The sequence below is a fragment of the Zonotrichia albicollis genome, chromosome 16, assembly GCF_047830755.1.
Source record: "Zonotrichia albicollis isolate bZonAlb1 chromosome 16, bZonAlb1.hap1, whole genome shotgun sequence".
NCBI lineage: Eukaryota > Metazoa > Chordata > Aves > Passeriformes > Passerellidae > Zonotrichia > Zonotrichia albicollis.
Genome location: NC_133834.1, coordinates 13,972,313 through 13,998,692, shown reverse-complemented (window position 1 = coordinate 13,998,692; position 26,380 = coordinate 13,972,313). Strand labels below are relative to the sequence as shown.

Below are 26,380 nucleotides of genomic sequence, written 5' to 3'. Positions count from 1 at the left end.
TTGAAGTTGTTGTTTGCAGAGGTGACACTCATTACAAAGTAAACCTTCTCAGCTTTATTTTGCTTCATAAGTACAACAGTGATACTGAGTGCAGGAATTGTAGTAGATTTCTTTGTGTTTGTACTCAGGCTTGTGCAGAATTTTGGAGACATTTTCTTTCCTCAGGCATGTATACAGTGTAAGCATATGATCATTTGATTTTCTTTTCCTGGGAAAAGTTGATTTCCAATTAAGTGTATTAAGAATCTGTTCTCTCTATATCCAGTCATTTGTAAAGAAGGTTTTCCCATGAAATTTTGTCTTTTGTATTTCAGTAATTGTGGGGAAACATGGGTTCATTTTTTTTTAAAGGCCTTGGAATACTGAAGTTCTTTGGCCTCTGTGAAATGCTTGGAAGAGAATTTCACATCTTATTACAAGTGGTAATAAAACACCTGGCTTCTTTTTAATGGGGTTTTTAAAATTTTATTTCTAGTTTTACCAAATATTAGTAATAAAGGATGAAGTAAATTACTGTTATTCCTGGACATTTGAGTATTTTAATTTGAGTTAATTTACTGCTGAGGAACAAGACAGTAATTGCTTTATGAATCTGTTGTGGTAGGCCTTGGTTATAGCAATTAGCTTCAAGTGATGGGAGACTTGGAGCTTGGCTTCCTCTGACAGTGGTAGCCAGATCATGATTTAATTATCAAATCCAATTCTTGAAATGTTACATTTTAAGGCTTTCTTGTTACTGACTTCAAAGTGAGTATTTTTAACTGAATGTTTTGTCAAACTGCCAAACCTGCAGGTTGGTTTAGGTGAGCTCTCTCACCTCAGCTCAGATAACATCATTGCCACCATTCTTGCACTGGGACTGAATTCACTTTTTTTTTTTTTGGTAACACCACTGGCTTTCTGCCACAAAATGATTAATCTTTTCCTTGCCTCTCCATCTGTCCCTCTGGCATATACATTCCAAGTGCCATGGTGACTTTCTTTTGGAACACGTTACTATAGGATGAAATAGCAATTAGTAGAAACTTACTTTTTTTTTTTTGTCAGTAAACAGATGCAAGATGATGCCAGTGTAGTAAAGAAAGCCTGTCTTTCCCCTTCCCAAATGAGCATGAATTCCTAATGCACCTGTCTGCTGTGCTTCTCCTGGAGCCCTAATCTGTGAGGTGGACCTTGCTTCGTGCTGGAGGCTTGGGCCTCATTCCTGAGGGAGATAAGAGTCCAAAGAGCAAAGTCCTCAGCTGGGCTTGGTGGAAAGCTGCTCTTTGGTGTGGAGTTTGTGGGAGCTGGGGCAGCAGCACCAGGGGCTGAGGAGGGGAGAACTCCAGGGGGTGATGCCAGATCTTGGCAGCTCTGTGTGCGCTGCTCACCTGGGGTCTGCTGCTGAAGCGTGCAGGTGGCAAGGCACAGGTCCCTGGCTCTGTGTGTTCCCTCCCTGGGAAGCAGCAGTCAGCATTCTGAAAGCAGCCCTGGCCTCTTTCGCTGTCACTAACAACATTAAAAGCACCTGAATTGCCTGTCAGTCTGAATTTCTTAGGTCTTCCATTACCTAGAGAAGATTGACTCCTTCATTCACAGTACTTTGTGGACTTCAGTTTGTAACTTCTGAGCAGCTGAGACACCCAACTGTTTGCTTTCCTTGTCTTGAGAGAGAGAGAATAAACATCCAAAGGAAAAAAGTTAAAACTATTTAAGCCAAGCAAGGTGATGTGCTGCTTGTAAAAACATTGCAGTGGATGGGAAGAGAGAAAAAGGCAGCAAAATGCTGAGCATTGTAACCAACTCATGTGTTGAAAGCCCAGATTTGAGGTAGGTGTGGTAATTTGATGGCAGGGGTTTTAAAAGGCTTAGTCTAATAACAGAGTATCAAGTGGCTGATTTTGGTGAATGAAGTGGCTGATTTTAGTGAGGCCCATAAAAGAAGGAAGTAAAGGGTGCTTGGGATGGCATATCCAGAAATTCTGAGTCATCCCTGGACAGGGACTGCCTGGAGGCAGCAGCAGGTAGCTGGGGCTGTACCCATTCCCTTCATGCTGAACCCAAAAGATGCTGCTTGGATGTGTAGGTCATAGTGGGAAGTACAGAAACTCCCATTTTGTGCCAGCTTGATCTATTTTCTAAAATAAAAACAAGAGAGAGAGAGAAGAAAAGTGTCCCCAACATCTCAGTGATGTAACTGGGGATTTTGGGTGAAGCATGAGGTGCTGAGTGGCTGTGGCTCTGTGAGGTTGGGGTGTTTGTGCACAGCTGCTCTCAGCCTAAGCCTGTTGATGAAGTGGAACCTTGAAGTTCCAGCTCAGGCATTCAGAAAACAGCAGCAGAGTTTATTTTACAGTAGCCCTGGAAGGGTGGGAATAGTTCCTGTCTCCTCAGCCTTCAGTGTTTTGTATCACACGGGGTTGTGTGAGTGATACAGGAGGAGGAAGTAGGGAGAATGTCCTTCCTTGCAAATCCAGGGATTTAGAAGAAAGCAGTAGTGAGTGGCAGATGTGTTTTACTAGAGCAATTTTCACTGTTGAACAGCCAAGCTCTCACGTATGCAACTCTTCAACACTGCTGTTAGTTTGTGAAGATCTGGCCTCTTATCAAAACAGATCAGATCTAGGATGCCTCTGCTCTCTCTCATCTTTAACTATGACAGGCATGTTCTGTTCTCTGAAATAATTTAAATTATTAATCTGGGACTTTAATTGGTTTTTAGCTTTGATACCATAGACTAAGTCCAGAATAATACAGGGATAGTGGTGGCTCACAAAAGGCTGACTTGGTGACTTCCTCCTGCAGTTATTTTGTCAGGTTCAGAGGTGTGGGAAGAGTTTGGTGAGGAAAAAAAGGTGGTTCTGACCTTCCTGTTTTTCTATTGTCAGAACAGATCAGAGCAGCACACGCAGTGGGCTGGGGCTGTGTGTCCTCACTCTGCCACTGTCAGAGCTGCAGTTCTTTACAGCACCCTCACCACGGGGGTCTTCTAAACTGTTTCCTGTCAAGCTTTCAGCTCCCTCTGTGTCCTCAGATAATCTCTGAGGTGCTGACAGGACAATGCTGGCAATGGTGGTGGCTCCTCAAGAGCCCTGGGGAGTGTCTGCTGCTAATGCAGAGGGTGGTGGCAGAGGTCTCTGCCTTCCTTCATGGAGATGTCAGTCTGCGAGTCTGTTGTGCTTTATTCCTGAATTCAGTGCTCCCACTGAGGTTCTCCAGCCTGTGCTGCCACTCACTCGGTCCCCCTTTCCCTGCAGTGGGATGGAGGGGAGAATTGGAGGCAGAAAAGGCAAAGATCACAGGCTGAGATAAGAACAATTTACTGGAAGCAGCAATTAGATAAGAAACAGGAACAGCAAGGGGTATTAATAACGAAAGTATATTGTAAAAAATGGTGCAAGAGGATATGAGAGAGGCAGGTGATTCCCATGCAAAATGCTCAGAACAGCGTTACCCCCTCCCTCCTGCTGGCTCACAGGGTTGTCAAGAGGAACCCCTTCTCCCCAGAAGAGACTCCTGGGTTTTGGCAATGGCATAAGGTGCTACAGAATAACCTCAATATCCTGGCCCTGCCCTGTCCTGGCTACTGCAAAAAATTAACCCTGTCCTGGCTGGAACCAGGACATTACCCCGTATTCCATACCATGTACTCATGTCCAATTCCTACACCTTCCAACTAGCTACACACATTTGTATTTATATTTATATATATATATACACCTCCCACAAGCACAGATACCATTTCTGTAGTCACTGGCTGTCCCTCCAAGATGTCTGTTGAGTTCATTTAGTCCATGGCTGTGAGTTCTGTCAGTCCTAGATGTTTTCCAGGGCAGGAGGGCTGGTGTGCTGTTGGCCAGTTGCAGACTGCATCAGGAGCTCACATGGCAGCATGATGTGGGAAAGGCATTTTCCCTTTGAACATCCAGCCCAGCACTGCTGGTCAGGGTTCCAGGAGGAGCTGTGCTTCAGGGCCACTCACTCTGGAAGCAGCTTAAACCTATTCATGGACTACCAGGATCTTTTTCAGTTTAGGTGTTCCTTGGATCCTTTGTATCCCTGACTCCAGAGCCCATGGGGTCATTCTCAAGTGTCCCCAGGTACTTTTTATCAGACTTGCCAGGAAGGACCATTCTCCCTGACTGTGAGCCAGGTTTTTACATCCTGTCCTGTCCTGATTGGCCCAGGGGCTGCTGCTTGAACAAGCTCTTGTTTGATCTGTTCAAAGCTTTTTGTTGTTCACCTTCAAGTGTTGTTCCACTTGAAATCGTTTTTCTTCTGTGTCAAAAGATGGGGAGAGCTGACAGTCTGTACTCTGGGATGTGCATCCTCCAAAAACCTACAGTGAGGCCCTTTAACCTTTCCTTGCCTTATGGCAAAACCAGCCTTCAGGAGGGTTTGGATTATCTTCTCCCCTTTACCAAAACCCTCCTGTGCCCTGTTCTCCCAGTGATGTCACCAATGTGCTGTAAATGTTCTGGAGCCTCACCCTTTCCAGTGCAGTCTGGATCAGTCCATGACAAGTGGTGGAGCTGTGCTTCTCTCCCTGGGACATGTCCAGCTCCCAGCAATGGTGACTTCATTCAGGCCACCCTAGTCCTCTGTCAGTCTGCACTTTGCACTGCACTGACACAGTGTTGTGTAGGGCTATGGAAGGGGGAGCAGGTCTGGCTGAGCTCTCCAGTCCACAGCCCCTGCCATGGACGGGGTCCTGCAGGGCTGGCAGGTGCCTTGTGGCCACCAGGACACTGTTGTGGTTGTGATCAGTGCTTTTTGTTCTTCATCCCTCCTCAGTCTCACAGCAGAAGTGTCCTCTGAGAGACCAGACAAGGTATTCAGCTGTCAAATTCTCTCTGTCTCCATAGCAGCTCTTCTTGAAGCCCAATGATTCCCTTTTGGGACCTTGAAATACCCTTTCCTGAGGTGATCCATGCCAAGGATACCTGAGGCTTCTGGGCCAGTCACAAAGGAGTGTTCTGCCGTTTATTTGCAGTCAAGCTCACTCCAGCTTCCAGTACAATCAGCTGTTGGAAACCCCCTGCCGCCCCAAAGACAGAGATGGATTCTGTCCCTGTGGGTCTCAGTGGCATCAGAGGACATTTTGTGCCAGTGTCAACTGAAGCCTTATATTCTTGTGTGTCTGATGTGCTGTGCCATGGACCCACATGGTCCAAGAGATCCAACAGTCCCTTTTCTCCACCTGGCTGGGGAGCATGGCCCCTCTAGTTGTGATCATGGCACATTTTTGTTACAAATATGAGCCAGAGGTTTCTTGAAGAGGATGTGAAATAACATCAGCCCTTCATTCTGTCTGAGGATGTGCCCACAGGAAACTGGAGGGGCATTTATCCTTGAAGAACTTCCTGTGGTGGTTGTGCTTCCTCCCAACTCTCATGCTCATGCTGCCAGGGCAGAGGTGGGATTTTCATGCCACTTCTTCATGTCCTGTTTGTGACCATGCAGGAAGAAGCAGAGGTTGCCTTGTGGTGTGTTCCCTCTCAAGCTGGGGGCAGCTTGCTCCCAGTAGCAGAGATTCTGGTCCCTTCTGGTGTCCACGTGGGACTTTCACTTTCTAGTTTGCTCCATCTGATGTGCCCACAGTCTTGGGCAGTGCTTCCACAGGTTGGCAGGGAGGAAAGAAGATGATCTTCATCTTGCCAGAGTTCAGGAGTCCCCAGAAGCCCTGTTCTCATTTCACTGACATCATGGCCACTGAGCTGGCCTGTGGCCACGGTGCACTCCATGCAAACTTCCACCACATGCATTGTGTACTTAACATCCCATTAAATTAATGGGAAATTAAAAACTCTGAAAAACTTTTGTAACAGGCCTGAAGGAGGAAATGGGGGTGGAAAGCTGGGGAAAACCAATTTCTCCTGTTCCCCCACAGACTGTGTATGGTTATTAATGGATTCCCAAAGGTAGTGCTGAGGTGAGGGCAGGAGAGCAGCACTGAACACCCATCCCAAATGACCTCATTGCTCTTGATGTTGTCATCCCATAAACTGATACCCCACAGGACAGCAGCAAAGCCACCCTGCTGCCTCTCCTGCTCTGGAGAAGGGCACCATGATGGGCACTGAAGGGAGCAGGTGAGGTACCACCCCCACAGGAGCAGACAAAGCAGCCCTGTGACCACGGCTCCACACCTAATGCAGCAAATGCTCAGATAAATTTGTTTCCAGCTCGCTTCAGCAGATCTGTTGTTATCTCAGCCCTTGGAGCTGGGTGTCAGATAAGGCTGTTGTGCTTTAAGAATGGGATTCCCCAATTTGTGCTCCAACTGAGACTGTCCCTGACCCCCTCCCCCTGCGGTGGGCTGGAGAGGGAGAGGCACAAAAGGCAAAGATCACAGGTTCAGATTAGAGCAAGAAACAGCAGTGAGATAAGAAAACAGAGGTGAATGATTCACATGTAAAATGCTCAGAAACCCCTTCTCCCTGGAAGAGAGTCCCTTTCCCCTGCCCTCAGCTGTGATGGGAAGTGGTACAGAATAACCTCTGTGTCCTGGACGTGCCCCCTCACAGCTACTGCAAAAAATAAATCTGTCCTGGCCAGAACCAGGGCTGTGTCATAATCTACCTGTCTATCTCTGCTCGGTAATCTTGGGAACTTAATTATCTCTGAGGCCATTAAGAAAAATGGGTCAAATTGACCAGTGATTTCCAAAGTGATTAGAGAAAAATTGATCTGAGGGAGGGGGAGGATGTGCAGTTTCCCTAGGATGCCTGACTAACACTATAACTGGTTTGTGATCCTGCAATCAATGTCAGGCTGAAGAGGCGACTTAATTGCTGCAGGATTGAGTGAGCGGATGGAATTGTGTGCTGGAGTCCATCCTGTGTGTGATCTCATCTCTTCACAGGAGCCATCACCTGGAGCTGCACTCAGCCATGCTCAGTGACACTCCTGGGGTACACAGGAGGCTGCAATAGTTTGATTCATTTATTGATTTCTGTTCTATACCTCTGCCTTCCTGGACTCTGGTCCCTGAGTTTGGTTAATGGATTCTAGTCAGAGTCTCAGGTTATTTTTGCTTCCAAAGATAATTTTTTCTTTTGATCTTTTGGTGTTGTCTCTGGACAAGCAGTAGAGAATTTGTAATTTTCTTTCTATTATAAGGTTCCATTTTATAAAGACTAGAGCATATGGAAATAACAGTGGTACAAAGACAGAGTATCTCTGATTAGAGGCCTTATGATTTTTCTGAGCTAACTCCTGTTGATGAGTAGAAGTGCACACTATTTAAATAAAACATTAATGCAATTTTAATGATTTGGTAGGCACTTCCATTTTTTTCTAATTTTGGCTCTGAAGCTACAGAGTTTCAGTTCCTACCTGTTGATCTATCTTTGCTAAATAGAAAATATTTGTGTTACCACCTTTTTATTCTCAAAATCAGTACTTTAGAATTACATCAGCCCTTGCCTTAATAACATAAGCAAATTAATAAGCTTAAATAGTAAGCTAAATTAATTAGGCTATTAGATTGCAATTAGCCTGTCTTTGGCCATGCCCATTAGTCCTTTGAACATTACTCGAGGCCTTTCTGGATTCTGTCACTTTTACCTGTCATTCCTGCACTGCTACAGCTGTTGGTCCTTGTTGCAGCAGCATTCCCATCACTCCAGACACATAATGATGGCACTTTCCCCTTATCCAATTGTCTTTTCATCCCTCCTGTTGGCATATTGAGAGCTCCCATTTGTTCTTCTTCAAGCATTTTGCAGATTCATGACTTTCAAAGTCTGGCCAAGCTTGTCTCGTTTGCTTCCTTTCTTTCCAGGCTGTTTTCTAGTCAAAAATCCAGCAGATACTGAATTGAATATTAATGATAACTATTTTTATTTTATAGGATTGGATCATAATCAGATTACTTCAGCTAGGCTTATTTTCCACTGAGCCTGTGCTGCTTTGAGTTCTCTGATTCTCATATCAACCTTTCTGTATTTTTTCTGTTGTCAGCTCAGTCCAAATCTCATGGTATTGTTTTGGTTTTAAATACTTGGCCAGAATAACCTTCTTCCATTTTTGTACAGAGTCAGTGCTTCAAAACTTAATGAAAATCAACATTTAACTTGGAGATAAGTTAGTTGCTTTGGGTGTTTGGTTTGGGTATTTTTTGGGGTTTTTTTGACTAATCTGTCTGGACCAGCTAATTAAAAAAAAGATAATGATGGCATTAACTTTAGGTAGGTAGTGGTGGTGTAAGATACAAACCCAGAAGCATTATCAGAGGTGGGTGCTGCTCCTTGGCACATGCCTGCAAATGCAGGTGCTTTCTCTCTCTCAGGAACATTGAGGCTGAGCTCAGTCTGTCCTGCCAGACCTTTTATTAAATTTGGAAACCCTGGAGTGAACAGTGGGCTGGAGCAACAGAGGAGAGCAGAATTTCCCAAGGGAAAAGGGATTGCAGGGAGCATAGCTGCATGCAGGTGTGAGGTTTCTGACAGTGTCTTGGAGGGGAAGCTGAAAAGAGAGTAGGAAATGATGAGCTTGTAACAGGGAATGGGGTTTGTGTTGGTTGTGTGTCCTGGAGGAATGTGGTGGTGGAGTGCCCTGACTGCAGGAGTGAGAGCTGTGGTGGTGGAGGTGGGGGGACAGTTGATAAAAACTTAAAGGAGGAGGGAATGGTGGAATTTATTTACAGCCTGAACCCTGGGTGTACAAGAGGGAGCATAATTCATGCCCTTGATGCTGGGAGGAAGGAAGCACTGTGGTGTGCCAGTGTTGCTAAAGAAGGGAGGGAAAAAGGAAGCTTTAAAAGCAGAAGGAACAGCACAGTGTGGAGGTCCAGTCTGCTCTGAAAGGTGTCTTCAGGAGCAGATTGGTGAACTTGTCACTTGTCACCTCGCCTCTGAGCTGCACCCTCAGGTGAGGTTTGGAGGTTTGGTCTCAAAGCTTCCTCTAGGAAATCTCTGGAACTCCAGGAACTAGAGGAAATGGAATTGCTGTTCTGCTTTGAAGAGAATAAGAAGTAAAACAGGAGAAGCAGCTCCCACAGCTGCTGCTCAGAGCCCTGCAGTGTGATGGCTCCTGTAGTCCAAGGCAGCTGAACAAAGGATTTAAGTGCTGGGAGGGTTTTTCAGCTTGGAAGTTTGTACATTCCTTGGCTTATGAGAGTGGAGTGAAATAGCCCATTTCCTATCCACACTCACTAATAGATTCCAGTATCTTAGAGAGTTGCCATAGTGATAAAAAAGGGAACAGAATCTACTTGTCTTCCTGGGATAGCAGAATTATTAAATTAAATGCCTCTTTTCCATTAAAGGAGAGTGTCATTATCATATTTCTGAGAACTGTTTTAGAGCAGAAATAATGTGTTTAAGGTGGTGGCCTGCATTAATCATGTTCCTTCTTGAGGCACCCCTAGCCTTAACTTGCACTTGGGATACACCCCTTTATCTCCCCCAGTGCAGCTGGTGGAACAGAGCAACACCTTTCTTGGGAAAGTCTGCTCTACCCCATCAGAATTCATGCAGCTGTGACCACAAAGAGCTGGGCAAAAGAAGCAAGATTTTCCCAAAATTGCAGCACAGAAACAGAAGTAAAAGACATGAATTACAGAGGATGAGGTGGGATGAAAGGAGTGCATGGGATATGGAGTGCAGGGAACTGAGCTGAAAATGGTGGCAGGAAGAGAAAGGAGATGAAATGATGGAGGGAAGCAAAGGCAGCATGTAGGGAACATCTGTGAGCTTAGAGCAAAATGGGAGTGAACAACATAGCTTCTCTCTGACAATTTGGGTTTTCAGCTGTTGGTGTCAGGGAGATGCACTGGGTGGAAGGTGGAGTAGCCCTCGATGCACATCCATGCCTGCTGCATGCAGGTGGCAAAAGAAACAGCTCACACTGCATTGCTCTTTGCTTCCCTTCCTTTTAGAAAAGTAAATTTAACAAACTTTAAGCCAAATACAAATCTTTGTGATGGCTCAGAGTTCCCCATGAAAATGACCATTCTTACCAGGCTGTAAACTCCAATTTCTTGCTGGTTTTTCTTCTTTGGTGACTTTTAATTACCTGGTTATCTTCTTCTGAACTTTTAGGATTTTAGGATCAGAGTTCTGTTTCAGAAATATAAAAATAAAGGTCTTCTGAGTATCTGCCTTCCCTTACCTGCCTGGAAAAAGTCCTGGAAGCAGAGAGAGGAGTTGGGCTGTTTGAGCCTTCTGAGTCCTTTGCTTGGAGCTGCCAGTTCCCATTTGCAGAATAAACAAGCAGGATAAACTGTTTACAATGTGTAGGCTCAACCTTCTGCATATATTTGCCAGTTGTTTTTTGAGATTTCAATCAGCCATGGTTTAAAGTTCCACAGAAGTCACTGGGCTCAGCGTTCAGATAATTAACCAGGAGCTGCAGTTTGTGCCTGTGTCTTTCAGTGGGTGATACTGAGGGATCTGCCTGATCCCTTTCCCTTTCCCTTTCCCTTTCCCTTTCCCTTTCCTTTCCCTTTCCTTTCCCTTTCCTTTCCCTTTCCTTTCCCTTTCCTTTCCCTTTCCCTTTCCCTTTCCTTTCCCTTTCCTTTCCCTTTCCTTTCCCTTTCCTTTCCCTTTCCTTTCCCTTTCCTTTCCCTTTCCTTTCCCTTTCCTTTCCCTTTCCTTTCCCTTTCCTTTCCCTTTCCTTTCCCTTTCCTTTCCCTTTCCTTTCCCTTTCCTTTCCCTTTCCTTTCCCTTTCCTTTCCTTTTCCTTTCCTTTCCTTTCCTTTCCTTTCCTTTCCTTTCCTTTCCTTTCCTTTCCTTTCCTTTCCTTTCCTTTCCTTTCCTTTCCTTTCCTTTCCTTTCCTTTCCTTTCCTTTCCTTTCCTTTCCTTTCCTTTCCTTCCCTTCCCTTCCCTTCCCTTCCCTTCCCTTCCCTTCCCTTCCCTTCCCTTCCCCTTCCCCTTCCCCTTCCCCTTCCCCTTCCCTTTCCCTTTCCCTTTCCCTTTCCCTTTCCCTTTCCCTTTCCCTTTCCCTTTCCCTTTCCCTTTCCCTTTCCCTTTCCCTTTCCCTTTCCCTTTCCCTTTCCCTCCTCCTTTCCCTCCTCCTTTCCCTTTCCCTTTCCCTCCTCCTTTCCCTTTCCGTTCCTTTCCTTTCCTTTCCCTTTCCTTTCCTTTCCCTTCCCCTTTCTTTTCCCTTCCTCTTCCTTTCCCCTTTCTTTTCCCTTCCCCTTTCCTTCCACTCCTGCTTGCTGCCTTCCCACCAGGGAGGGGCTGGCAGTGCTCTGCTTTGCTGGATTCCCTACCTGGCTGTGTTTGGAATCAATTCCAGCCGCTCCTCAGGGCACCAGGAGCAGCTCTGGATCTCAGGGCTGTTTGTCAGCAGCTTGTTCTGCCACTGAGGCTCCTCGCTGACCCCACACTTGGTGGGAAGCTGTTAAAAATGGATAAGAGTTTGTTCAAGCAGGTCTCACATTGTGTTGTGCATTCTTAGTCCCTGTTAATTTGAATTCTTCGCAGGAAGAACTGAGTTTAAACCCCCCTGAAACCATGAGCACCTATCAGTTTTAATAAAGTCATCTTGTGGATGATTCCTCCTTATTTTTGTCTCCATATTTCCTTCAGGGATTGCCACCCAGGAAAGATTTTTCCACATATTCAGATTTTTTTTTTAATAAGATGAACTTCAGACAAAAAATGAGTCTCAAGTACTTTGTTTCATTGTCAGTGAAGTTTAGGTTAAAAGGCAAGTCTCGTGTTTTACAATGTTATCAAATGTTGCAAGTTTTTGAAAGTTACAGACTGGTGTAATTCTTTAGCTTTAGGTTCTTTTCCCTTATGAAGGCACAGCTTTGGACACGGAAATACAATGTGGCAGAGAGCAGGTTAACCAAAATACAGAGTTTCAAATGGAAGCTACTCTGCTTCCAGCTGGATTTCAAAGAACTGCAAAGCATTTCTTAAAATTTCAATCAAGTATTTATTACTTAATGACCACCTAGAGTAGGAAAAATTATCCTTATCCTATTAAGCACTCAGTTTGGAAGATTTAGAAGGTTGCTTTGTCGTTGTGATCTGTTTAATGACAAGATCTATTGAAAAGGAAATGTTAAAATAAGATGAAACAACCATGTGGTGGTACTTGTTAGGATTTCAGAGCCTTGGTGTTTTGGGGATCTTTGAGTCATTTAGAGTTTTAACAAACTTGAAGCTGTTTTTCATGACCAAAATATTTCTTTTTCTAAAAATCTATTTTTAAACATTCCTCCTTTAATTACAAAGTGTTAATATTTCTCATAATGAGATGAGGACACCTCACCATATCTTTTTGGAGCAAGAACTTAAATTTGAGGTAAATTCACTCACATTCTCACTGCCCAAAGAAAATCTCTCTTCTGCTCTTTGAAAATGCAGCTGTGTAAGATTCTGCCAGAAGCCTTTAACACCAATCCTCCAAGCTCAGCACATCCATTGGGCATTCATTGCCTGCACTGAGCCTTTTCCATCTCCTCCCTGGTGTGTGAGGCTGCTCCATCCCTGAGCTGCCAGGCCCAGGATGGGCTCTGCTTGCCATGGGCAGAGGTTTGAGCAGCATTTCTGTCTCCCACTTTGGGCTCCCCATGGCTCTCCCAGTGCTGGGGTGACTAAACATCTGCAGGAATTGTAGTGGTGGCTGCCAGAGAAGTCTGTGTATTATTCCATTAAAAAACTCCTCCAAACTTTCAAACAAGAAGGGCAAAGTCCTTCCAACAACAAAGTTTGTAGTTAGTCAGTCCCCTCGTGTCTAATTCCTAACAGCCTCAGAGTTAATGTTCCTATTTCTGGCTTCTGAAAGGTTTCAGTAGTTCTCCTAAGCTTTCTCAGAATCTCACTTTTAGTTTCAGAAATTTTCTTCCCTGTTGATCTGATAGACCCCTACAGCATTAATGAACAGCTGTCATTATCAGATGACACTTTCTCATACCTTGTCTGAAATAGTGGGTTGAGTGGGTAATTTTATTAAATGCTTTGCTATTAATTCTTCAGAGAAAGCTGCCAAAATCTGTGGTGTAATAAATAATAATTAAAATAATTTCTCTGAACATGCAGTCTGCAAAACAAACACAGAAATGCAGAAAATTAAAATCTTGATATTTGTGCAATGTGATAGCAGCTACCACCACTTCTCTTTAAAGGCAGTCTTGGGACTAAACTTTAGATGCTAATTTTTGGTCTTACTTGCTATTTGAATTATTCAGCTTTAACTCTGGGACACAGCACAGATTTGATAACCTCATATATTGCAAAGTAACAGCTTTTGGGATTTTTTTAATGTGTAAAGATAGAACGTCTTGTACAGTGAAGAAAGGCCCAAATCTGGCAACAGTCACTGGGCAGGATGCAGGGAAAGGGAGCATTTCCTAACATAAAACTGCTTGGAGAGTGGCAGGGCCAGCTGTCTGAAACCAGAGGGGACAAAGTACAGGGACAAAGAGGACAAGGCCCAGTCAGATTGTGTTGATTGGACTCTGCCCTGGTGTAATTTGCTGGTTATAACTGGTGGTTCCTCAGCAGCTCGTTCAGCTCAATTCCTGTAAGCATAAAAAGCAAGCCCTGAATAATCCCTCATTATGAGGCTGTTGCAGTGATAAGCTGATGAGAGCAGTCCTCCTCCCAGCTTTGGGCACAGTCCCTGCGTCTCTGCTGGTGAGAGAAGAGCCCAGGACCACAGAACTCCATTCTGTCCATTTTTGTGTTGAGGAAGGAAAGTTAAAGAGAGTTGAAGGGAGGAGGAAAATAGGATTTACTGTTTTAAATAAAGACTTTTCTCAGTGGTTGGGTTCATATTTAGGACCAGGCCATAAAGTCAGTTAGAAATCCTCCCATGTGAAGAGGAGTTTGGGTGAACAAATGTGATCTATTGAGTAGCTCCTGTGGGAGGGACTGAGGGGGCTCAGCCTGGAGAGGAGAAGGCTCAGGTGGGCCCTTGTGGCTCTCCACAACCCCCTGACAGGAGGGGACAGCTGGTGGGGTCAGGCTCTCCTCCCACAGAACAAGGGACTGGATGAGAGGGAATGGCCTCAGGCTGTGCCAGGGGAGGTCCAGGTTGGACCTCAGCAGGAATTTGTTCCCAGAAAGGGTGGTCAGGCATTGTAAGGAGCTGCCCAGGAGGTGGTGGGATCCCCATCCCTGGAGGAGTCCAAGGAAAGCCTGGACATGGCACACAGGGCTCTGGGCTGGATGACAAGGTGTGATGGGCTCAGGTTGGACTCTCTTGGAGGTCTTTTCCAACCTCAGTGGTTCTGTGGTTCCAGGGGAGGAGATTTCACCATGGGGGAGACTCGTGCAGGCCAAGTGGCTCTTTGGGTGTACAATGTTCTCTCCAGTCATTCAGGGAGAGTTGTGTCTCTGTTTTCTAGTCTTGGGAAGTTCTTGGGGTGTCATTTATCAAGGCTGTCAGTCGTAGACATCTTTTTGCTCAGACACTTCTCCTCGAGTACCAAAACACAAGTTGATAACCATTTGCTCGATGCCTCTGTATATTCCCCTCCCTTCCCATCTGTCTGTGTGCAAAGTCATGCTTTGTGCTCAGAATGCACAAAGTATCACAGAATTTGAAGTTTGTTTGCTCTTCCAAAGTTCCTGTAGTGTTGGAAAAAGTAATTTCTATTCATGTGGATTGAGAAGGATGTGCTTGTATTTTCCTTTGATTTTGTAAGTTGAATTGTAAGACTTCAGCCCCACACAGCAGTATATATTTGTAAGACATCTTTTTAGGATATATTTTAACTTGCTAAAAGTTGTGAAATTGTAAATTTAATACTGAGAATATAATATTGAGAAACTTAACACTGGAAATTGGTCTCTGCAAACGTAAAGACGGATATTTGACATATGTTTGAATTTTTTTCATCTCCCTTTGGAATCACAAAAATTCTAATCACTTCATTCATTCATTCTTTTCCAGCTGGGAATGACAGGTAACACTACTCCCTTTGGGCAACCTTTCAGTCAGACTGGAGGGCAGCAGATGGGAGCTGCAGGAGTGAATCCTCAGTTGCCGAGCAAGCCGGGCATGGCCAACAGTCTGTCTGCCTTCCCTGCCGACATCAAGAGTACTCCCGTCACCAGTGTGCCAAACATGGTGAGTTGGGCCTGCTGCTTCCTGCAAGCTTTACCTCTTCCTCCTGCTTCCTAAGTTTTTGGGTGATCCAACACTATCAAATCACTTCTCCATGCTCATTTAAGCAGAGTTGTCCCATGGTTTCTCATTTCCACTCTGCAGTGTGTATATAGAACTTCTGTCCATTTTTATGCAGTGGTTATGCTTTCTCAAGGATCACAGTTATAAAAACTGCATTATGCAATATGTTATGTTTTAAAACAAAATATATTTTTTTTATCAAACTAGTTACAAAACAACTCATAAGGCCCCTAGACAAAAAAGGACACAAATGAGCCCAAATTTTAACATCCCTCATAATCTTCCTCCTACTCATTAACCCTCCAGGGCTGCTACCCTACACCTTCACCCCAACCACCCAACTATCTATAAACTTAGCCCTAGCCTTTCCCCAAATGAATCCTTGCATTTTGGCTGGTATATTTAATTTTAAACCACATAAAAATGTCTTCTTCAGGTTCTGTGTGTCAATTAGAATGTGTTGGGTCAATTACAATGTGTTTGGTACATCACCACCTTCCTGAAACTAAATAGTCCCTCATATCCTTTGAAACTGATGTAGTAAACACCCCAGATGCTTCTCACTTTATACTGTGCATGACTTGCATGTCACAAAGTTGCAAGAACAGTTCTTATTAGGACACCTTACAAGTTTATAGTATGATGTTTACCAGAGTTCTCTTCATAAAGTTAAATTAAATATTCCCGTTTTTCTCAGGATGTTGCGTATTAATCAAATGCTTGTGTTGTTTCTATGGAAACTCCAGCTTGTTGCATTTTATATTCTTATACATGATAGCAGTTACTATAGAAACTTGTAAGACCTGCAAATTGCTTATTTTTTAATTTAAATCCAAAAAAGCTATTTTTTGGCACAACCAGTGCTTGCTCTTCCATCACTGTGTTTGCTACCTGCCTGTCACTAATAAGCTCTGTATGAGAGGCAAGGGGATGCAATAAACTTCCTCTTTTCTCAATTTTAGAGAATTGCTTCCTAATTTTCCTCTCGTTACGCTGTGAAATCTCTCTCTAATATCATCATTTACTGTTGATGATTATGGAAAGGAGCTTGTGACTGGATTAACACCATGTTCAGAACACTACTTGCACTCATGAAGAATATTTGTAAAAGACATTTTGCTGCATGACTACTGTTATTGTGTTAAGTGTTTGTACATCTGTACATCAGGTGTAGAGCAAATGAGTTATTGTCCTGATGCTGCAGAAAGGGGATTGTCCTGCAGGTCTCCCCAAAATGCTGTATTCATCTCAGGGACTGGGTGATCTTAAAGCCTAATTTTGTGCTCATTTAAAAGTCAGGTTTAGGAAAGTCTAAGTCCTAATATACTCACCAGTATAGGATGTAGTGGTCAATTTTCAAGTGGAATAAAAAAGGCATTTGCCATCAAGGCTTGTCAGGTGATGGGAGAGAAACAAAATCAAGAATTGTTTTCTTTCTCCCATCTTGTCCAAGAGAAAGAGGAAAGTAAGGGAAACTTTCCCAGTAGTATCAATTGCAGTTTCAAAATGTCAAAAATACCAACTGAGAGAACAATCAGAACCATTTGTCTTCATTTCTCAGGTGTCAAAAGCTTTGCATGTCCAATATATCTTATTTTCTCTCACCCCACCACAGAGAGTAACAAGCATTTCAGCCAACAGACATTGGCACTGTGAAGCCCAAAGGTCTCAATTCATGTGGGGGTTAGAGGCATGGTGGTCCTGACAGGGGTGTAACTTCAAAAACTGAATTTCCATCTAAACATTTTTATTGCAAAGCCGAGAACTTAAAAAGAAATGTCACACTTGTTAGAATTTAACCTTTATTTGGCAACAGTGTGTAAGGCAGTGTAATTATTTGGTAATAGCACATCCATGGCCATATGCTATTCCTTCCACAGGGACTTTGCTTTATTCAGTGAACAATATGAACAGAGCCCCTGGAAAGAGCACACAGTCAACATTTAGTTCTATTTTTGCAGCTCGGTGTGTAGCTGTGGGCATTGCTGGCTGAATGTTTCAATATATCTCACTTGGTCATTCCAAATGCTCTTTCCTGTGGCAGTCAGCACTGGAGCAGGTTTATGCTTTGGATTAGTTCATTTTCACAGCACCTCTCTGAGATAAAGATGTGTTGTCCCAGTTTTAAGACAGAGGCACAGGGAGAGTAAGAGTGGCAGAATCTGCTGACTCAGAACTTGAGGTTTGTAGGCTCTGGCTTGCTAAACCTTATTTGATATGTTAAGGCATTACCCAAGGGTACAATAACATCCACAGCAGTTCCATGAGTTACAGAAACACACATTTAAGTGACATCTGTCACTCACATTGGGCAACCAAAACGTGACCCCAATGGCTCTTGTGAGAAGCAGCTGGTGAGAGAGGCAGAGCTGCAATCCACAATCCTGCTGGGTGTGCTTGCTGCAATCCCACTGCCATTTCTGTGTCCTGGGATGGGGGTTTATTTCATGTGCTTGGCCGGGAGACACTGAGGGAGGCAGCAGTGATGTGGAAAAGGCCATTGTGTTTTGTTAACATCCACCAGAAATGAACCTGTGCAGGGTCAGTTCAGGCTCCATCCACTACAGCAACTGAAAGACAGCTGCATATTAAAAAAAACCCCATACAGGGTCCTTTGTGGGATGAGTGCAACCACATATCTTGCTAAACCAGCCCTCTGTGCTATCCTTATCTTAAAGGGCCCCCCAAGTACTATTCTATGTGAGAGACAAAGCCACGTGAATGAGAACACTTGGTGGTGTGAGCAGGAAACCAGATTGCAGCATGGCACTGAGCACTGTGGTTACCACAGGGGTATTTAAACAAGAGAAGAGGAAGCAGAAAAGGGCAGTCATTGTCTGAGGATTCCTAAGTCCTGAAAACCAAAGTATTTTTAAATACTCCTTTCAGTCTTTAGCCTTACACCTTATATGTGCGCTGCAAAAGTAAAAAATGATTAAATTTCTTAACTCCCATTATTCCAATCATTACTGTGTGACACCTCTGTCCCCAACAGTAATCAGGACTTCTCCCACTGCCAGGCATAACCCTGGCAGCCAGGACAAATGTGCTGCAGCTGTGGATTTGGATTTTTTGATCCAAATTCAGGCTACCACTGTGCTGAGAGCAGCACTGTCCATTCCCCCCAGCAAAGGGGGTCTCTGAAGGGTTAACTCAGTGCAGCCATGCTCCAGGCATGACCTTACACTACACCCTGAGAAGCACGTTTGGATTAATCTCTTTAATTAGAAAAGAAGAACAAACCTTATGCTATTAAAATGATTAAGAGGTCAGCATTAAGGTATTAATTTTCAGTGCCAGCAGGATGGATTGATTTCGTTTTTGTTTGTTTTGTTTTTAATGGTGATGGGCAGAATGGGCAGCTTGAAAACTAGAGTGAAAGGTTTGTTTCCAACAGAAAAGCCTTGCTTCTGATGTTGGAGGTTTTGGTGCCACATTGCTGAGCCTCAGTGCTGCTGGAATGGCAGTGCTGTGCTGGTGAGATCATGGACCATCCCTGGGCTCTGCTCTGGGGCTCTCAGCGTGCTGAGCAGCCACTCTGGGAGGCAGCAGCCAGTTCTGGAGGGTGCAGCCTCTGGGAGGAGCTGCTGGGGGAGCCCTGTGGGGTTTTCCATCAAGGCAGCTGAAGCTTTGCTGTCCCTGCAGTGCTGCCCGTGCCAAGGGTGGTGGTGGATGGTTCCTTCGTGGGCACACCAGTAAATCTGGTATTTCTGCATGGCTTAGGAGCACAATGGGGGAAGTTTGGCTTCCAGACACCAGCATGGTTTCACAGTAATCCCTATGACCAGCAGATGGAGTTGAGAGAATATTGCTTTTTGGGAGTGAAGGAAATAATTTTTCTTCAATTCTTGACTTAGAATTGGAGCAGCATATCTTCTCCTGTGCTTTTTTCCCCCTCATCTCTTGCTAAACTGCATCAGGAACTCTCTGTTGTGTTCTTCTTTGTTTCTTTTTATGTCCTATGGATTTCTGTAATAACAGATTTTGATCAGAAGACAGAAGAAGTGACTGTGGGATGAGGATGTCTCAGGTGTGCCTTGCTGCAGACCTCTGAGGGAGAGGAAGAAAGCTTTTAAACTGGGAGGCCAGGTTTAATTAGAGCAGGTAGAACTGTAGCTACTTAAAATAGACAACTGGTATTTTATTCTAGAGACCAGAAAGAAAAGGCTTTATGAAGAATCACTTAACTCCAGTGCCCTTCCAGGGAGGAAGGCCTGTGTTCTGAGCCTTTCTGTGATTTTTCCTCTCTTGCAGCACAGCCCTCTCCTCTATCCCTGTGGGAAGGTCTGTGGCTCTTGCACTGGCAGCATGCTGAGTGTCTGCTCGCTGCTCTCTTCAGCATTCCCCCAGTCTCTGCTGGGTTTGCTGTCACTGTGCTCACCTTCCCTGTGCCTGCCCTGACCTCCACTCTGAGATTCAGATTCCCGTTCACAGGCAAGCTCACTCCTTCCCTTCCTCAAGAAAATCCCACCTGATTTACAGCAGTGGACAGCTGGGAAAAGGCTCTGCTTAGGTCTAAAGGAGAAGATGTTAATAACCTGGAAACAAATCCAGCAGCTCGTGTTCAGTGGCAGGGAAAGGACGTTGTTTTGTTGAGAGCAGAGCATCTCTGCCTTGCCTTAGTGCAGGAGTTCATCCTGGCCATGTGCATTGCTTTGAATAGTGGAATATTTTAGCTTTTGCATCATCTGTAAATACAGTGCCAGGCTGGCAAAAGCTGACAAAGAGGAATTAATCTTTTCCCAATGCTCTGGCCTGTGTTCTGCTCTCCCCTCCCCCATATGCAAACATAGCAGTGGAGAGTATCCATTGCTGTCCTACCCTATCCCAGCAGCTGAGGTGCTCCATAGCCAGCACTCCAGCAGCATGGCTTTCCTTCCCTTACAAACTTCTCATTTGTGCTTTATCCTTTTTTCTATTTAAGATTTGCTATCTGGGATTTTTAATGTTCCTCATTCCTCAGGCTGTTTGTCCCCCATTAAAATACTGAGGTTTATGTAGGGTATACAACCCCTCAATATTTTGCTTAGGCAGTTTCCTGTATGTGAGAGCTGGAATCTGTCTTCACCTTCCTGTATTTTGTCTCCTTTTCCTACTTTGAAACACTTCTTCAGTGAATGTTTCTTGGCATTTGCTGGTCCTGCAAATCAGAAAGATGAGATAAAACTCCACAAGTGTATCCTTAAAAAAGATGCTTATCCAGCCTTAATGCCTAGCAGACTCAATGGCATAGAACTGAGACCTTTGCTGGTTTTAAAACAAAATTCCATTAACAATTAAAAGTGAAGTGCACTGACCAACTATTCAGGTTCTTTCTGTGGCCTGACCATAGGAGCCTTCCCACCTCTGAGGTTGTCATGGGCTTGCAGGTTCATTTGCCAGTGCCACCCTCAGAGGTGGAAGATTAAAATATTCCTGTTTACCCTTAGCATGAAAACTCTGCCTTCATCCATGTCAGTGCCAAAGCTTTGAGATAAATCCTGAGCTCTAAACACGTTCTTCATGTTAACACCACAGCCTCAAGCTGCTCCAGGGGAGCTGCAGGTTGGATATCAGGAGGAATTTCTTCCCAGGGAGGTTTGTCAGCACTGGAATTGGCTGCCCAGGGGGTGCTGGAGTCCCCATTCCTGGAGGGGTCCAAGGAAGGCCTGGAGGTGGCACTCAGTGCTCTGGGCTGGTGACAAGGTGGGGATTGGGCACAGGTTGGCTTTGGTGATCTCAGAGGGCTCCTCCAACCTGAAAGGTTCTGGGATTCTGTTGGCTTTGTGTTCAGGAGCTGGATGCCTTCCTACCTCTCCTCATTTCCCAGAGCACTGCCAGGGCTCGGGTTGGTGTTGCAGGCTGACATCACTCATCTCCCTCCAGACAGCAGGACGGCCTTCTGAGGCCATGTCCACTTCAGGAAACCTCTTTTCCTCTCTTGTGGAGCCTTCTGCCCACCATTCAGACTCAGATTCTGATTCCTCCTGCTCTTGGGTGAGGAAATGCAGCACTGCAGGGTTTTGGGGCACAAATGCAAATATTGGTGCATGCAGTGCTCATCTCAGCCCATTTGTGCACCTGTGAGCCTCCAACCTCTGGGGCCAAAGCTGACCCTGGGGTTCCTGGTGTCACAAGGATCCTTCCTGTTTGGACAGGACCAGGCTGCTCATTCCATGCTGAGAGTGATTGCTGGAACCAGGGAAAACAGCATCCATGTGAGCTGCAGGAAGTGTAAACAGGTTCTGTGTCACTTTGCCAGCAAAGCTCTGCTCATCAGGACTGCCCTGGGGAATGCCTTTGGCCTTGCTGCCCCCCAGTAGCTGCTGCTTGAGCTGTCCTTCAGTTTTGGGACAGAATGATCCTCCCTGGGCTCTGCAGAGCTGGTTCAACACTTACTAGAGCAGTCCTGCAAATCCTGTGGGCAGGAAAGACTTTTTTGAATCTTACTGGAAAATTATTGGGATACTCATAATTGGAGTTGGTCACACTATGAAGACTTAATTTAGATAGAAATATTGCTAATTGAAAGTTCTGGTTTTATATATATTACATATACTGTATATATTATATAATATAAATATATTTTTATATATTGCTAATTGGAACATTTACAGTTCATGTGTGTATCCGCTTTGTGCCTGCTATTCCTTCTCTGGAAGGGACCTTCAGGATCACACTTTAAGCCTTTGGTTGGAAGGGAACTGAAGAAGTTTGGGGGTGTTTCACCTTAATGTACCTGTGTGTGGGATTTGTGGCAGTGGATTCTTAATAACCTCACTAAGACCTGCTGTTGATTCCAAACCTCTCTTATAGAACTAAAAGGCATTTTTTAAACACAGGATTTGTCCTCATACAGTGAAAGTCACATTCTTCTATCAGGGAGAAGGAAAAAAACATGGAAATAAACAGAAATTAGAGAAGAAAAGTATTTTAAAACCATAATGCTCTGTAGAGTGGAGCTGAGGCAGAGTTCTGTATTGCATTGTTTACCTGCTGTAAGATTGCCACTGCTGCTGAGATTGCTGCCTACTTTTCTAAGAAAAGGTACATAGTGTTCCATCTCAGCAGTGTTGAGTGCTTTTGTATATAAATACATAAAAACATGGAGAATTACTGGTCACTTCAGTCAAGTAAAACCACCAGGGAACTTTGAGTCCATCCAAGTCCACAAGAACCAGATCCTTGTGCATCTGTGCTGCCCAGACCTGCAGGAAGGTTTTGTCCTTCAGGATAGGGACAGGGCAGAACCATCTTCCTCTCTGTGAATGAGTTTCCATAATTTTCAAATGTATTAATAGAAGTATGTATAAGTCAGTTTCTAGAACACTGATTATTGACATTCCCATGTCTGTCAGAGGCTTTAGCAGATTTCTAACCCCTGATCCATTTGCTCTGTTGATGGTGGAGCAAGTGGCAAGAGAAACAAAAATATCTTTTTTGCCTTGTTTATCTGACTATTGAATTACTGATTTTAATTGCCTGAACTTCCTGCTCCAGCAAGAACATTGTCAGTCAGTCAGGTGAAGCAACCTGAAGAAGCTTCATATTCTGAGGGGATTTTGTGCCTACCAACAACACACTGATCTGGACTGAGACTGCTTTGTACTTCAAACCACTGATACTCTGCAATTCTGCTTTTTTTGTTACTCAGTCTTCAAGTATCCCTCCTGGGCCAGGACATGTGTGCTGATACAGCTGCAGTTGTGTCTGTTAACTGGAAGGGTAGTAACAAAAGGGGGACTTGGCTTGGGAAACAATTCTTTGACTGGGATGAAAGCATCGCTTCCAACAAGATTTTCTTTGGCATGATCCCTGTATTTTTCTGCAGATTAGCTGAACTAATTGTTTCCTATTTGTGACCCAAGAATTGTTTCAGCAAAACCTCTCTGCTCTATGGATTTGCTCACAGGAGAAATGGAAGACTGAATTTCTTCCAGTAGGAGCAGATGTTCATGGGTTTCCTTCATTCACCCCCTTATTCCTTTTATTGTTCTTTCTCTTGAAAGTTCAAGTCAGATTCAGCATTTCCTCTTTGTCTAAGAATTATTATAATCATTGTCAAGTGGCAGAGTTTCCACTTCTTCCATCAAACGCCAGGCATGGTGGTTTCTACTTGATCTTGTGTGCTTCACTCCCCAGAAAAAAAGCAAGCTCCAAAACCTGATGTACAGGAACAAAGTTAGCTGCTGGACTAGGAAGAACTTGTGCAGGGAACTTTTTGTTAATCTAAGAAAATTAGGATTTTGTAGGCTGTGGAATTTCCTGGGAAATCCTTCTCAAAGGTCTGAAGTAGAATGGGCTAGAAATGGTGTATGCTGACACTTAAACCTGATTTTCTTTAAATATGATACACAGGCTGTAGTTGGCTGTAGGTTAGTAGTTCTGCAGGCAGTACTGAACTATTTCCTCTATGACCTCCTCAGCATAATCCTAGTGTTCCTATATTTTATTTAAAAGTGTTTTTCAGGGCTGGTTTTCCTTAGGTAGCTTGAAATTTGGTGAACTTTCCTGTGGTAACCTGTTTTCACAGTGCATAATCAAATTGATTCTTGGGACAGTTGCTTGTTTGTCCATAAGATTAATTCAGGCTGCAAATCACAGGGATTGCAGCACTTTTACAGTCCCATATCTGTTCCTGCTAGGGGAGTCATTGCAGGCTCTGGATATGTTTAATTTTGAAAGTCAGGTTTCTCCATTTGTCCAGGCAGGTAGAGAAGCTGCCTGATCTGTGCTGAATAATTGACATGGTAAAGAGGCTGTTTCTTTTCTGCACTGTTATGAGCTGGGCCTTAAACTGAAGAGCTCTGTGGGTTTGCAGCTGTCAGGCAAAGCTCAGGCCTTGGTGCAGAAGTGTGTCCATAAAGAATGGGTGCTGGAAGTAAAGCATTGGATTTTAAAGCTGATGGGACCCAGTGTCACCCTGGGGTAGCTCTGGTTCTCCTCAGTAGCCATAATGCAATCCAGATTTAGGTGGCCCTTACCAGGAGAAAGCCATATACAGCTTGCCCTGGGAGTTTTCTCTGTGGAAGGAATGTCACTTGGAGACAAAAAGGATTAACTTGGGCTTGAAAAATCAGCTCTGCCTTTTGCTGTAATACATGGAGACAGTCACAGAATTTTGACTGTCTTCTCCTATTGGACTTCTCTTTCTGTTAGGGACAAGGAGCTAAGATTGATGTGTATAAAATGTATGATATGAAAATCTGACCTATAGTATGAAAATATAGTATTGAATTTATAGAATCATAGAATGGTGTGGGTTGGAAGGGACCTTAAAGAGTTCCACCTCTGAGCTCATAAGATAAGAGCTCGTTGCTGTTGGGATGATGGTCTCTCTAATAAACAGTGTTTTGAATGGCTTGTTATATAAACTCTTGTTAACCTGTTGTAACAGAGTGTTTGACTCTCAATACCTTGATGTTGTTTGAACATTAGAAATGTTTGAGAGTGGTGCAATAACCCTTGTAGCTCACTGAACACTTCTGGGATAAAAACCAGAATGAAGACAGAACCGCAGCTCGCCGGCACAAGGCTGAACTGTTGTTTTTTCTCTCTCAGTCGCAGATGCAAACCCAAGTGCAGCAGGTGGGAATGGTCCCCACGCAGGCCATGGCCACCGGGCCCACGGCAGACCCCGAGAAGCGCAAGCTGATCCAGCAGCAGCTGGTCTTGCTGCTCCACGCCCACAAGTGTCAGCGGCGCGAGCAGGCCAACGGCGAGGTGCGCGCCTGCGCCCTGCCCCACTGCCGCACCATGAAGAACGTCCTCAACCACATGACACACTGCCAGGCTGGCAAGGCCTGCCAAGGTGAGCCCTCCCTGCCTTGCTCTGGCACTGCCATATTTGCTGAAAAATCCCTTTGCCAGGGTTTTTTCTTCTGGGAAGCTGAGAAGCGTCAGAGAAAAATGAAAACAATATTATCGGATTGTTTCTCCTGTGTTTTGCTCCTTTGGAATGTGGTTTGGACATTGGTTACCAATTGGTCATTGTTTGATTGGTTTCATGTGAATTGTTTTAACTTAATGACCAATCACAGCCAGCTGTGTTGGGATCCTGGAAGGAGTCATGGGTTTTTCATTAGTGTCTTGTTAAACCTTCTGTCTGTATCCTTTCTCTATTCTTTAGTATAGTTTAGTATAGCATGATATGATATGATATGATATGATATGATAGAATATGGTATATAATATATTATATAATACAATGTAATATATGCTACAGTATAATATAATATGATACAATATAATACAATACAATACAATATAGTACAATAATGTAATATAATGTAATATAGTATTATAATATAATATAATATAATATAATATAATATAATATAATATAATATAATATAATATAATATAATATAATATAATATAATATAATATAATATAATATAATATAATATAATTAATATAATATGCCTTCTAAGAACATGGAGTCAGATTCATCATTTCCTTCCTGCCATGGGGGACCCCCAAAATACCACATTGCTCTTCTCAGCCCTGTGCCTGGCACAAAGGGATGTCAGCACTGGCTCTGTGGTTAAGCTGCTCCCAGCTCTGCCAGTTTAGAAAACAGAATGCAACATTTGCTCTCCTCAAGTAGAGTGGTACCAGTACAGCCTTGCAAGCATCTTCTTCATCTCCTCTCTTGTATTAAGTGTGATATCCACTGTGTCTTTTGTCTTAAATTTCAGTACTGGTTTCCTTCATTTGCACTTGGATCACAAGATATTTCAGTTGTGTTTAGTTATATGTACAGTATTGCAATATTTGCCTTTTGGAAGTAGGATGGTAGCAGCATAGCCTTGCAATCATCCTTTTCATCTCTGTTACATAAGGAGGGTGTAGTGTCCACCATGTCTTTGTCTTAAATTTTGGGACTAGTTTCCTTCATTTGCTGGTGGATCACAAAAAAATTTACTTGTTTGTGGTTCTAGTATTGCTTGTGAAGGAGGAAGAGTAGAGTTACTCTAAAAAATGAAATAGTTCAAAGCCAGTTGAAGAATAGAATTGCTCTAAAAACTGAAATAATTCAAAAGCAATTAGCCAAGGAGTGACTCTTAACTCTTGCTTTCCCTTGCTGCAGTTGCTCATTGTGCATCTTCGAGACAAATCATCTCCCACTGGAAGAATTGTACTCGGCACGACTGTCCCGTGTGCCTTCCTCTGAAAAATGCCAGTGACAAAAGAAACCAACAACGTGAGTGTTTCTCTTCCTGCTGTCACCATTGAAACTCTTAAACCAAAGTTGATCATGTGTGCAATGAAGGAATAAACTCTTGGCAGTGTCCCAAAAACTTAGTGGCTGTTAACAGTCTT

The 26,380-nt window shown here is 43.9% G+C and overlaps 1 protein-coding gene across 5 annotated transcripts in view; it reads left to right on the top strand.

Moving 5' to 3' along the window:
* Window positions 1-26,380, top strand: part of CREBBP (CREB binding lysine acetyltransferase) — a 99,220-nt gene that overhangs the window by 25,108 nt on the left and 47,732 nt on the right. For all 5 annotated transcript variants that reach the window (XM_074552957.1, XM_074552956.1, XM_074552955.1 and 2 more), the window contains 3 exons: window positions 14,840-15,016; window positions 24,617-24,866; window positions 26,148-26,261. In XM_074552957.1, coding sequence (XP_074409058.1) covers window positions 14,840-15,016; window positions 24,617-24,866; window positions 26,148-26,261 — 541 coding nt within the window. The remainder of the gene's footprint in view (window positions 1-14,839; window positions 15,017-24,616; window positions 24,867-26,147; window positions 26,262-26,380) is intronic.